The sequence below is a fragment of the Ranitomeya imitator genome, chromosome 1 (assembly GCF_032444005.1).
Source record: "Ranitomeya imitator isolate aRanImi1 chromosome 1, aRanImi1.pri, whole genome shotgun sequence".
Taxonomy (NCBI): domain Eukaryota; kingdom Metazoa; phylum Chordata; class Amphibia; order Anura; family Dendrobatidae; genus Ranitomeya; species Ranitomeya imitator.
Window position 1 is genome coordinate 126877539 of NC_091282.1, and position 15058 is coordinate 126892596.

At 41.0% G+C, this 15058-nt stretch overlaps 1 protein-coding gene across 1 annotated transcript in view; it reads right to left on the reverse strand.

Annotated features, from left to right (window-relative positions):
• Positions 1 to 6210: 6210 nt before the first annotated feature.
• Positions 6211 to 15058, reverse strand: part of FCHO2 (FCH and mu domain containing endocytic adaptor 2) — a 146240-nt gene continuing 137392 nt past the window's right edge. Inside the window, exons 23-26 of the mRNA XM_069750592.1 lie at positions 11699 to 11898; positions 9081 to 9145; positions 8541 to 8705; positions 6211 to 6364 (exon numbers count right to left, since the gene is read on the reverse strand). Of these exons, the coding sequence (XP_069606693.1) occupies positions 6342 to 6364; positions 8541 to 8705; positions 9081 to 9145; positions 11699 to 11898 (453 nt within the window). The 3' untranslated portion in view covers positions 6211 to 6341. The remainder of the gene's footprint in view (positions 6365 to 8540; positions 8706 to 9080; positions 9146 to 11698; positions 11899 to 15058) is intronic.

Genomic DNA, 15058 nt, shown 5'->3' on the forward strand with positions numbered 1-15058 from the left:
AACTTATCTTCGTTTCATCAGTGAAAAAGTATTTTCCATCCAAGCTGAATCAGTTTTGTGTCTATATGCGTTCCATTTTTCACAGATACTTTGACTTTGAATAGCAAAGACTCATCAAGGTTGCCAACCGTCCAGAAATTCCAGGACAGTCTTAATATAAGGAACTTTCTTTGCTCCGTCTGTAAAAAAATTTGAGGCGCTCGTTTTTTGTTTTTTTTCTTGAAGCTGAAAAAACTTATGGAGATTATTTTGACTGTAATTATCATTTTACAGTGAATGCAGCTGATGTCTCATATCAGAATTATGGGCTGTAGACAGGTATCCCTTATAAACATAATGACTTATTATTTTTTTTCCAATGTGTCTGTAAAAAATATTGTCTGTCCGTACTTATTTGATAAGATGTGGGGATGAGCGAATAGCTTCGGAAACCTCCTTATCCGAATAGCTATAGTGCTTACCGAATAGCTGCGGATGCCTGGAGAGCTCTCGATGATCAGTTGTTCGGTGCCGCAGCGGCTGAGTGACAGTCACAAGACATGAATGGACAGCCTGTGTGTTGGGCTTTCCATGTATGTGTTATGACTGTCACACAGCTGCGACACAAAGAGCTGCGGCGCCGAATAGCTGATTATCGGGAGCGCTCCAGGTATCTGTGTACCCGATGCAGCTATTCGGTAAGCGCCATAACTTCAGATGAGGAGTCATCCGAAGCTATTCACTCAACCCTAATAAAATGTCCAGAAAAATTAAAAAGTCAAGTTGGCAAGAGAGACTCAACTGAAAGTCGGACAAAAGTAGGCCATGCCTGGATTTTCTCCGCATGTACGAATTGTCCGCTTTGAAAATCAATGTGAATTGGCCAATTAAGTTTAATGGGTCAGTATTCAGCCCTAGTACTGTCCCATCTAAGCTCAGCAGTTCCTCATGAACGTTTGTGTGAATTGGCCCTTAAGATGTGTATCTGATATGACTTGACTCAATGGGGCCTAATTTTTGACAGAACTGTACCCTAAAACGGTCAAAAATTATGCAAAATTTTGTTGCAACAATTGTGACTATTGTTATTTTTATACCAGTCTCAGCCAAATCTCTTAACATTTTTTATAAGCGAGCGAAGTTTAGATGGAATGGGTGTGATTGAGTGTAATTGGCAAAGTCATCATAATTTCCACCACAAAAGTGAATTAAAATTGTGACAAATGTTCTTCCGTCTCTGACCGGAGTACATTTTTTGCAGCAGAAATATGCACGAAATTCATTAACGAGGCGCATGGCTTCTAATGAATTTGGCACGTCGTACTACAGTCTTGATGAATCGGATAAAAAAACACAACAGTGTGGGTTTCGTAAATTATGCATATATTACATGTTTATTACAGATGCAACATAATTTTTAAAATTTACATTATGAAAAAAAAAACAAATATTTACATTTTTTTGTAAGATAAACTTATTTTGTTTTTTTTGTTTTTTTTTAAATTTACAATCAAAAGTAAGAACATTCCATAAAAAGTCAGGAGTATTTTAGCTTCAGTGTTTACAAAGTCATCTACACAAGAGGCAGCTAGATAGAACGGTGTACAAAAGCAAGAGCCAGCTCGCTACACACAACATTGGGCAGATACCAGCATCGACCTGTAGAGTAAAGTCAATTCATTCACTATTGAAAAAAAAAGTCCCATAGAAATCTGTATGGCTTCAGTATTGTAACCTGCTCTTACAACGAATACATTTCTGATTATGTAAGTGCTATAATGTATACATACGACTAGGTTTACATACTTCTGCTTTCTATTCTTGCAGAAAAGAAAAAAAATATATATATATTTATTAATCCAGATAGTGACTGGTCAGAATGAAAAACAGATTACAATAGAGAGAACCAGAAGTGTCATGTATTAGCTTCCCGAACTGTAGCGTATAAAGCCCTAATAAATGCTTTGCCCTTCACACCAGTATTGCTTGGTATATTGCTAAGATCGCATTTATAGTGAATAATGGTAAGCACGGTTATTGCTTCTAGTAGGCGTCTTATCGGTAACCTATGTAGGTAGGTAGTATGGGGCAGCTTTGGTTAAACATCTGCAGCTACATATAACAGGGCTGTACTGTATTAATGTATAACAAGGAGGATTCTTTACAACACTCCGATTTTAAGATTTCATATAAAGGCATCCATTAAACATCCAATTAAAGTACTGTCAGCACAAAATGACTGTGCAAACCAAGCACAGGCACTTGATGCACTCAGGATGAAAACTAGCGCCGTTCCACCTATTCGTTTTCCATCTATTTGTGCCGCCTCTTCCTCGATTGACAACTGTCACCCAACCACTGGCTCCGGTAAAGCCAGAAAAAAAGAAAACACAAGTAGGAGGGAAGGTGTACATAGCTGTTCAGTGAGCGCCTGCGTTTGGTTTGAACAGTCATTTTGTGCTGACAGATTCCCTTTAATAGGTTTATTTTAGAGTCATGTACAGCTCATGCTTTTTTTTTTTTATTATTCTTGAACACTCATTTAACAAAAAACAACACTCCAGGCAAAATGTATACGGAGTGTTACATCTAGTGCATGACAGCGGGCTTTGATGCCCACCAAAGCGTATACTTGTAACATGCACTGCCCCCTTACAGAACAGTACATCTGCCTGCTGTGCAATAAAGACATTAGTGTCTGTAGATTATGGACCGGCCTCCCATATACCGTGGTAAGTGATGGGGTTACGTTCTATTATGGCAGGGCCGCAGAAACGGAAAATTCCCGGCTGCTAGTGTTTGGCAGCCTGGATTCTGCCATGGTGGCTTCCTCACGGCTGTGATGTATGTACTACAGCATATCCAGCACCCACAGAATAGAGGGATTGTTCTTCTCGTTCCTGCTTATGATGCCGATCTCCATTATGTAAAGTGGCTGTAAGTCACCATCAGTAATATGGTCGTGTCTGCAAGGTCAACATTTTATTGTAATATGACTGGCATAGAGAAGAAATGGCTATATAATAAAAACCGTGGTGAGGGGTGCATGTGATGCCACGTCTGCAGATACCTGCCGGGGTATGGGTGTGATTGGCAGGTATCTTGCACCTGTCCCATTGTAATGGATGCCGGACAATCAGATATCAGTAGACATGACGTAATCTGCACCACAACAATCGATGCGGGAGTGAGGGCCGCAGGTCTAACGCTTTAACGTATACTTGTCCTTGAAGTGTTTGCCCTCTTAGTACAATTCCTACCTACACAAAGGATCCCTGACAACATACAGCATTCCCGGATATTGAGACATACAACAGTCAACTGTATTCGGTGAAGGAACCTGGCAGAAAATGTGATGTTCCACTGTAGCACCACCCCAGGCGGAAAGAGGCATTACACTGTGCCCATGTAATGCAAAAAAGATCTTCTGTCCTCCAAACTGGAAGACAGCTTTTGTATTGCAGTCATCCACTCAGACAAAAATTGAAGGAGGTCCCAAACTAGAGACCTTCTATTCATTCAGATTCCTCTAATAGAGCGTTGACCATGTGTTTTGTAGCAGGGAACCCATTAAATCCCGCCACCTAATGGTCACCTCAGCCTATATAGCAATGGATCAGCATCTAAGCCGAGGGTACATTGTGTGAGGCTTTACGACGTATTGCAAATAGCTCTTGGGCGACCTCCACTTATTGATGAAGACAAGGAACTGCAGCCATGTCTGCAAATACTCTATTAGTGTTTTGTATGTGTGTTCATTCCCGAAGTATACAGGCTGAAAACAAACTGTTCCAGGACAGTCTTTCAGTATAGGCTCACATTGTATCAAAATCTAACCCAAAACTAAACCTGAAACTTTAGGACCGACCTGAACAGGGGCCAGCCAGCTTAGATAAGGGAACCTTTTTATCAGGGTCTTCACTCTTGAGTTCAGCTACATTTATCTCTTCTGTCCACCACCAGTATGAGGACCCAGCGGAACAACTTCTGCATTGTCCACTTCATCATTGGATGCGTTTCCAATATAAAAATATATGACTAAGTTCTATAGTTGTTTCCCAGATGGGTTCCCTGATCTTCAGATATCAGGTTCCAGCAGCTTCACCTCTGGCTTGTGCTTAACACCGGAAAGTGTCCCCCTGAGGAAGCTATATGCAGCGATACACAGCCATACTTGGACGATCTCTACCATGTTCCTGGGCCATTATGTACTCCGGATTCGTGTAGGATATGACATTATATTGTCTTTTGTTCCCCACTTTCTTTGTATATTAGAATCCACATTGTTCTTTCGGACCATAGTCCTTGCACTTTGACAATTTCAATTTTGTTTTTTTCATCCAGGGCGCACATTGCAGGGCCTACCCTAAAATGGGAGAGTGTTACACTATTCCTGTGGTTTCTGATATGTGTTAGTAAATGGAGTTACTTCTTTGGACACTTATTGTACGGTGTGCAGAATTTATGTGTGTTCACTTGTTTGATATTTTATATGCTCTCTGCTTTGCACCCTTGATCTCCATATTGCTGGCAGTATCCACCATTGTTCATGGTGTTGGTCCGCCATCTGTGCTGTGTGTGAAGGGGCTGACGGACGGGTTCATTCTGGTGGCGATCATCTGTCTAGCCATCAGTCACGACAGAGAAGATGGGTAACTTCACTATTGAAGAGAGTCAGTCAGTTTCACTAGCAGCACTGACTGTGTACTGACCCAGAAACCATTCTACCCTGCACACAAGGTGAAAGATGATCTGCCAAAACTTGGGACTGTGCTGGTATCTGAAGATCGGTGCAACTATGGAAATAATGGTAAATAAAGAAGTCATATGAAGTGGATCCATCACCACCTTTCACAATACAAGCTGTATAAAACATTATATTAAATAAATCTCTTAGATCTGAGGAGGCGGTTGTACTTATTTTGAAAATAAAAGTCAGAACAGCGCTATAATCCTCATTTGAAAGATGTTAAGTCTGATAATGAAGTTAGCATTTTAGGAGTCCAGGTGTAAGCTGGACCCATAACATGTTTTTATCAATATCCAGATTATGCAGCCACTGTGGGATGGATTTTCAATGTAAGTACACCAATCTCTCAAGGTCTAAGAGATCTATGTAATAATCTAGGAACTTCGTATTGTGAAATCCAGTGACAGATGTGCTTTAAAGATAATTCTTCTAGACAGAAAACCCTTTTAGTGTACAAGACAAAACTGAGAAGGTAAAAGAAACTGTGACATCATTGCAGTGCTTACACGTGGCAGACTGGGAACAACAAAGACATTTTTGGATGAAACATCCCAAGTTTCCTTGCCTGCCCCTACTTCTGGGCCATGCATTGAATATATACGTTAGCACAGAACAGCCGCATTGGATGACTAGGATGTGCACATGGGCTCACTGAGGTCGGTACGTGGCATTTACAAGTTTGCATACTGGACAATAAACTAGCCCTTATAGTTATCGGATTACAACAGCTGGAGAGCCGCAGGTTGTCGACCAGTGCAGCCAGAAATAATGACAGGCGTCATAGATCCTGATAGGAAAGGCACAGATGTTAATGCATATAAAAAGAATGTTGCCTTCATCATCGCTGATACCAAAACTCATTGTCCTATTCCATTTCCTGTAATTGCACTTACATAGAAATATGATATCGGTTATTAAAAGTGTAATATGTAAATCAGCAAATTTGTCTGTGGCGTCTTTTCTGGGCATGTAGGGCACATGGGCTAAATAAGGTTTCCTATGGATGTGGCACCCACAAGGAAAACAGACACTTTTACATTAAGTTACGTAGTGAATTAATCGGCCTCCATTTATACATACGAAGATGAGTCCACAAACTGGCGGCCTCCTATGTGTTTCCTGCGGTGGGATAACCCTGAACCGGAGAGGTGGGATAAGTAATTCTACTGGCCTGTTTACATGGGTAGAAAACACTGGATGATGGATGTCTGATTGCGCTTGCAATTTTTTGGGTTTGTTACAAAATGTAATCTTATGTACTTCTGAGATACAAAATAATGGCTTGTTACAAAGGAGAGTGTGGCCTTTACACAAATACACAGAAATTGCCTTTTTTTTCTTTTTTTTTCTCCTTGACAGCGGACCTTCAACCATGACGGCCGAAAACTTCAGTGCTACAACAGTGTCCAAAAGATATTACACAAAATGACTCGTAAAAAGTGCATTTTTATGCTTTGTAGTTGGCAGCAATATAGAAATACCTTCTAAACAATTAAAAATATATATAAATCTATAATTAAAACAGCATGTGGAAGATATCCGATAAATTAACAGGAAAGCAGTTTCCTTATATCCCATGATTTAAAAAAAAAAAAAAAAAATTAAATTAAAATCAATAGTCGGCCATGTATTTTCCTGTAAGAAAAAAAAAAGAAAAGAAAAATGACTTATTGTTTATGAGAAATAAGGTTATTACTTAAGAATGCACATGAGCAATGAATCACAGACCTTCAATTCAACATAAGGCCATCCGCACACTGACTTCTAGAAAATCCATGACAGAAATCTAAAGCTGGATTTCTACAGCAGATTAGAGGACAGATCAGCACGAGGATTTCTCCCAACAGTAATTCAATGGAGATAGTCAGCCCCATCAGAGCATGTGCATCCGGAGTCTTTTGGCAGAATTTTTGGAGCCGAAAATGAGCAAAAAAGCTTTTGAAAAGGATCTGGAGTGTCTCCGTTCAGTCCAAAAGCACATAAAAAAAACCCTCAGTGTGCATGCACCCATAGGGTTTGTTAACACATGGCGTAACTGCAGTATTTTTTCTGCGTGTCTTAACACTGTGCATAAAATAGGCAGTGTTTTATAGAACCTGAAAAATGAATACGATTTCTAAAATCTTGTGCACATGCTGCTTTTTTCCCCCCTTGTGTATTTTAACCATCAAAGCATTTTTTTCAAATCTGCAGCCTGTCAATTCTTTCAGAAGTTTTGCAGTATCTTTCACCCATGAAGAAAACACAAGTAAAACCCCTGCAAAAACACACATATACCGTATTTTTCAGACGATAAGACACTTTTTCCTCCCAAAATGTGGAGGAAAATGGGGGGTGCGTCTTCTAGTCCGGATGTATTGGCTCTGGTGGGGAGGTGGGGGAGCGGTATCAGAGGAGCAGGGGGTCACAGAGGCAGCTAACTCCTGTGCCAGCTGCTAAAGAGAAATGAATATGCACTGCAATCCATGCCCATGGGCGTGGAGGGCAATGAATATTCATTTCATCCTGGAATCCTGGTATCATTGATTGATTGATTGACGCTGCGACTGCGAGGGAGAGGAGGAAGGTAAGAGTAATGTTTTTTTTTTTAATCTTTTCTGATGAGGCCATGTATACCAGGAACTGGATGGGGGCCAATCATACCAGCAAGGGTATGGGGCCAATCAATCCATCATACCAGGAACTGGATGGGGGACAATCAATCAATCATACCAGGCACTGGATGGGGGCCAATCAATCATACCAGGGACTGGATGGGGGCCAATGAATCAATCATACCAGGAACTGGATGGGGGACAATCAATCAATCATACCAGAGCCTGGATGGGGGCTAATCAATCAATCATACCAGGAACTGGATGGGGACCAATCAATCACACCAGGAACTGGATGGGGGCCAATCAATCACACCAGGAACTGGATGGGGGCAAATCAATCACACCAGGAACTGGATGGGGGCCAATCAATCAATCATACCAGAGCCTGGATGGGGGCTAATCAATCAATCATACCAGGAACTGGATGGGGGCCAATCAATCACACCAGGAACTGGATGGAGGCCAATCAATCACACCAGGAACTGGATGGGGGCCAATCAATCACACCAGGAACTGGATGGGGGCCAATCAATCACACCAGGAACTGGATGGGGGCCAATCAATCACACCAAGAGCTGGATGGGGCTCAATCAATCAATCACACCAGGAACTGGATGGGGGCCAATCAATCTTACCAGGAACTGGATGGGGGCCAATCAATCACACCAGGAACTGGATGGGGCCAAGCAATTAATCATACCAGGAACGGGATGGGGGCCAATCAATCAATCTTACCAGGAACTGGATGGGGCTAATCAATCTTATCAGAATAAAGGGACCATGCATACAAGGATAGGGATGAGGGGACCATTGACCACATTTGTTGCTTCAGTTTTTTTTTCCTATAAAACCTAGGTGTGTCTTATGGTCCGGTGCGTCTTATAGTCCGAAAAATACGGTACATGTCAGAAAATTGTGCATTGTAACACTGTTTTTTGGTGTAGAAAATTAGTTTCCATTATGCCAAGTGTGAACATACCCTTACAGTGCAGTATAGGTAGCAATAAGGAGTAATAATAAATAATGCTGTGGATTGAGTTTCTGATTGGGTATAACATCCTAATCTGTACCTAAAATTTGTCTGGATCCTGAATACGACCTACTAGTACAATGTCCTAATTATTTGTAAAGAAATGATTCTCATAAGGAAAAGAGACAGAAAAATATGTAAAATTGTTACTTAAGGTTCCCAAAGATAAAGAGAATTATTGTACCTGTGCCAAACCTCCTCTTCACTAAAGACAGACGATAGCCCGTTCCCACAAGCTCAATGTCCACTCCAGACAAGGTCCCGCCATCACTGATGAATTGTACAGCCAGCGTGCTCGGGTTACTAGGACCCTCCGAGACATCAAATTTTGCCCTGAGCGATCCTGATCCTACAATATTACCCAAGATTAAATGCAAACAAACGTGGTACCCACAAACCTCACAGGGACTACATCAAAAGGTGGGGGTGACGTTTTATATACACACTATATAAATGATATATCCTTACATAAAACTATATAGTGGGAAGGAAGCAAACCTCCTGAACTGGGTGTAGCTTTAATAACTTGCTGTTCTTATAAGTCTGAGTGCACAACCCACCAAACCCAAACACATGTCTACAAGATGGGAAGTGGGAGCACAGAAACAAGGTTACAACCCTCGGCCATTGTGTAATGAATACAGCACGGGTCATTTATCTCCACTGTCTACTACGTGACACTGTGTAATAAAATGCCCACCCTGTCCCAGGATTCTGTACTCACCTCCATTTTCAGACTTTTCTGAAATCACAGACATTTTCCAAAAGGCTTTCATTTGTTCTGCATTCCTAGAAAAGAAGTAACTTCAGTCACCCATGCCAAAAATTAGAATATAAAAGAGGCGACAAACTCATTATGGTGTCTAAACAGTGGGCAGCATGAATCACTGCTACAAGGGATATACCCAGGTACACATCAGGGAGAGACCTGTCAATCACCTACTGTGCTGCTGGGAAGAGGCGGCCGGTGACAGCACCATACTAATATGAGTGCAATCATTCAGCCAAACTGCAATTCATGATGCCCGCAGTCTAGGCAGCATGAATTACCTGTCTGTTTCCCTATAATTTCTGATCTGGTAATGCACTGGGCAATGCCATAGATGCTGGGTTATATTCTAATCTACCTTTTACCAGTTTATAAAGGTGTTTCTTTTTAGACAAATGGATAAGGTCCCAAAAACAGACACCCAAGATAAAGCGTTAAGGACCAAGCCCACTTGGTTCTAGAGACTAGATTTATATACAGTTGGCCATATTTCAGGAATGGAAAGGCACAAAAACAGAAGAAACTAACACCAGGTAGCATTTACACGAGGTAAAAACAATTAGTTCTTTATGGCAGTGACAGGTTCTCTTTAAAGTATATGGTGAGCCATCGGAACTAAATTGTCAAACATCCCATGTTGGTCAGCTCAAGAGACTAAGAAAAGCCAAAGAATTTGGCCTACGGCTGACACCTTGAGACAGCTCAGACAGACTGGTTGCAATAGATGTTTTAATTGACTATTCCATTAAAAAGGGTTATAAGTAGTAACCAGTGTTTCCCCTCAGAGGTTCTTCCAGACACGTAAGTGATATTAGTTATGGCATTTATGCTTTGTGTATGGACAGTCTTACATGTGTTACATCCCAGAATCTCTAATCTTGCTATCCATAGAGAATTAAATTATTAAAGGTGAGGGAGTGTATCACAGCGATATACGACTGCAGGAAAAAAATCATGAAGGGGGCCATTTCTTGCATACAATTATCCAAGACTGTAATCAGCCATAGATGACAACAGAAAACAGTCGCTTGCAGTGAAGTCCAAGTTTGATGTCAGATTACATACATTCCCACTCAAGTGTTTAGACCATTTAATAATTTGAAAAACATTGGCTGCTTGTAATAATTCCCTGCGAATCATAAGACACTTTGAAAAAAAAAAAATAGATTGGAAGACTTGAATTAGATCACAAAGTTTGGAAAAGTTGGAATCTCTCTCAAGAATAAATCCAATTAGAAAATCAATAAATAATTGGCTAATATATACTTAATTTTAATCCATGACATTCAGAGGCTTCTTTGACACACACAAACAATATACAGCTCCGGTCAAAAAATGAAGAGACCACTGCACAGTTTTATAAAAATCAGCTTCTCTACATGTCTGACAGCTATTCCATTCCAGTGTCTGTTGAATTCCAACCAGAGTACACCTCATTCTACTTAATGTGCTTCTGATTAGGTGATCACCTGAACCAAATCTTATTTAACGAAGGAAAGTATAAAAAACACTGCTGTGGTGTTCACAATCCTCTTGCAATAGGACAAGCTGGATGGCAAAACAAGTGCTAGTAATATTCCAAAAGTAATAGGAATGAAAAAATAACCATGCCAAAGGAGTTGAAAAGAAAAGTCTTAAGTGAGGAAAAGAAGGGCTCAATTCTGGCTTTACTAGCAGAGGGACACAGTGAGCATCATGTTGCCTCCATCCTTAAAATTTCTAAAACGGCAATCCATTACAACAAGGTCAAGCAGCAGACAATGGGGACAACAAAGCTACAGACCGGCAGAGGGCGAAAACGACTCTCCACTGTACAGGGCAGGAGAGGACGTCTGCTCAGGAGCTTGATGTCAAGGAGACTGTGTGGATGATGTAAGGACATGTCATCCACAAGAAGAAGGGAGGCACTGGACCAAGAACCCTAACACCCCTCGGACAAAACCCGCCCTGCAGGCGAGTATAATAAAAGCTCTTTTTTACCTCTTACAGGTCAGGTTGGGGCAGATATACAGCATTATAAAATGCTGTGTATCAGGCCTGAAAGGGGATGGTCTTACCTCATATCGGCCAAACCTGGTGACAGGCTCCCTTTAAGGTAAGTATACAGGTGGCAAAATATGTGGGAGGAGATAATGGCTCCTAAGGTATACGGCATGTCTCTAGCATACTTGGCAATGGAAATTCAATATTTCAATGCCACATACCGTAGATAAACACCATTCATCAATATATCTGAGATTGGGGAACAGTTGGGGGAGGGTTGAGGGGTGTGGATGAGACCCGTAGATATAATACCTGATACAGAAAGAAAAATCATTGTCAGAGACCACGTGATTTATAGTCACATGTGCAGCAAGTAGGCAGTGTTCATGAATATATAAGATAGGGCGTTGATTTCTCCTCTTTCCTTATCCCTGACATTTTCACCTTTTTCTTTTTCCTATTATGTGAATCACTATGTCGAGTCAAAAGTTGTAATCTTTATGTATGTTTACAAACGTAAATAAACATTAGAAAAAAAAATAAAATGCTTTAAATAATGATAATATTGGGAGAGTGAAAATCCTACTTACCATACTGCGGTGGGAATAGACTGCATGTTTGTAACAGCGCCATCCACAGGAACCATGACCTGGATGTTTGATAACGCACTGGGCACTGCCATAGACTCTGGGTTATACTTGTAATCTAGTCTAACATCAGTAGTGTCAGCATTACACTTCCAGTATGTGGCCAGGTTGAGGGGAGTGGACTGGATCCCGTTTGATGACACCTAGAATGAGAAGACACAGTATTGGATAAAAAAAAAGGTAGAAAAGGATCCAAATGGCTGTATGGATAAAAAAATATGTAATTTTATTTCACAAGAGACGATGTAAAGATCTGCAAGCTAACCTGCAAACAGGCAAGACCCCGTTAATAGTGTTTGCCCCATTTAATCATTAGTAGGTGTCCAGCCTATGGGCTCCATGCGATTAATCATGCGATTGTGCCCTATAGGAAGGCTTTGACATATAGATTATGTGCAACTGGTTGTACATTGTTGGAGAACGAGGGTCCCCGAGTCGTCCATTTGCAAGGAGTGGAGGCCAGGTACCCTTCATGTATGGGAGCAATGGAAAGCACGGAACATAGTTATCATCGCCCACTGGAATGTAACTGGGGGAACACCAATCTCATGATTGGTCAGACTATAGAAATCGTACATTTATCTCTCCTATCGTGGATAGGTTATACTTTGTAATTATGGGACAACCCCAGCAACAGAAGTACAATCTGAGAAATGCATATAAAATCTGGTCAGCCGCCTATCCCTCCGCTAAGAAAAATTTCCTAGATTTGGCAAATTAACCTAAAAATGAGGGGAGACCATAGAGGTAACCGGCTAGGATGTCAGAAGATAATTTATAACATGGAGCATATAAAACATCAAGTATACATTTATGCAAGTGCATCCGCAGAATATTACTACAAGACCTAGGGAAAAGATCCATATCAGTAGCTGTACACAGACTTATGCCCAAATACTACATAATCCGTGGAAAATTATAAGTTTTAACTAATATTAATAAGTAATCGGACTCTGATCTTACACAAACAACATGGTTATACCACCGGTACCATCAGTCCTCTTTTGTGAACTATATTTTATGCATAAACTCAGAGGAATATGATATCAACATAAAAACATGGTGAGTGAATATTCCTATTGCCCATCGAATAACCTGCTGGTGACTCGTGTCCCGGGATCATGCTACTGACTATGATTACAAGGCTATAAAAAAAACATTACATAAAATGCCAGTGACACCAAGAGATGCTCTCCTCTAGAAGGCTTAAATGCCCATTTCGAGGAGAAGTGAATTCAATAGCTGATATATGGATGCAACTGGCATGAAAAATAGTAAGAAATAACTACTTCCCCCCCATAAATCAAGAGAGAAAATAAAAAACTTGGCAACATATCTTAGAGAAACATGCTTTTTTCTCCACTTGTCAGTCACTTTTTGTCTCCTGCACCGATCGTTAACTTCTTTCAAAAACTGCTCACATCTGTCTACAAATCTGTCTGCAGTGAGGAATCAAATTACATCTGCTGCCTATAAAAGTCTATGGAGAGAGGTGGGTGGAGGGGGGTAAAAGAAGAAAGGCGCAAGGGAAAAACTGCTAAGGGTTATTAGTGCACAAAACTAGTAAAAAATGCAGGATACAAGTAATAAAATGTGGAGGCACAAGACCCAGCACCCCCATCAATTAGATCTTTTCATCTCCTGTAGAATGTAAGCCCGTGAGGGCAGGGTCCTCTTCCCCCTGTATCAGTCTGTCATTGTTAGTTTTGTTTACTGTAAGTGATATCTGTAACTTGTATGTAACCCCTTCTCATGTACAGCACCATGGAATTAATGGTGCTATATAAATAAATAATAATAAATAATAAGTCAAGCATCACAACTCCATATGCTGTGCCGTGTCTGATCTCTGATACTACTACTCTGCTCCCATAGGAACTGAGCTGCAAAGTGTTTGGAGTCAAGGTGTTCAGCTCTGATTATATTCAACTGCTCGTGTCTTAGCAAAAAACTAATGTGTGAAAGTAGCCTATCAGTCACAATCTGTTGAATTCTGAAAAAAACGAATCCGGCAAATGATGCCGCCAGATCCGTTTTTTTTTCTCTTCAACTTGTATTAGTAACGGATTGCGACGGATGGTCTCACGTTTCATCTATCATACGCCGGATCCATCGAAAATTGTTTGTCAGGCGGCCAGAGACGACGGTCCAGGTAACGTTTTTTACCCTACGTCGAAAAATCGGACAGCGATGGATCCATCGCCGTCCGACGTTTGCTCAAATGGAAGCCTATGGGCGCCGGATTAGTCAAACGATGGAATCGAATCCGGGAACGGGTTCCTTTTTTTTTAACTGAGCATGCTCCAATTTATTTAGGATCCAATTAGCCAGCCCCCAAAGCCTTCCACTTTCATCCGAACATAGTTAAAAAAAACTCCTCGGGGTTTCCCCTCAACTCTATATATAATGTAGAATACACCCCACGTGTCATTCTCAGTGCAGTGATTGGGTGGATCCAAAAACGACGCCGGCGCAGACGCATGATGCGCTGTCTTCCTCGCTCCTTCTCCAGAACAATCGCTTCCAAACTATTCACCTCCAAAGTAAAATCCACATAGATCTTCACAATGTTTGCCATCACACCTTCCATTTTTGCCACTTGCTCTACAACCTGTCAAAGATGGGCTGTAGGAACACTGTATATATAGGTTTTTTAGTAGCCAATAACGTGTGGGAGCTTCCCATTGGGCGTTTTTAAAAAACGGATGAAAAAACATGCTACGGATCCGTTTTTTCGCCGGATCCGCCGAAAAAAACAGATCTGTCTCATTAGTTTTTCATAATCTGCGACGGATTAGTCAATCCGTTGAGCCAACGGCTTGTGACTGACAGCAAAAAACTGATGTGTGAAAGGGACCTTAGAGGGGCACCCGGGTGCCGAACACCCATCAACCTAATATTACATATCTAGGATAGGGTGATCACTACCTTAAGCCTTGGAAACCACCTTTAAAGAAGGACTCAAAACATGCTTTTCTACAATAACTGAACTCTACACCCGATTGTTTGTGACACGCTGCACTTTTTATACGTAGTGTACTCATTTCAGTGCAATTCATCCTGCATCTTGATTCCTAGATTGTATTCATCTTGATTCCTAGATTGTATTCATCTTGATTCCTTCATGCTATTGCTCTACGCTCTGCTATCACTCATGTTGCGTCGGCACAGGACACTTCGTATATTCTCATAAATAAATCAACAGATTATCAGTATACAGTCCAGAGGATGAACTATAATCTCCGACATTATAATCGTGACCCCTTGAATAGATTATACCAGGTCATTTATAGTGGGGGGCTG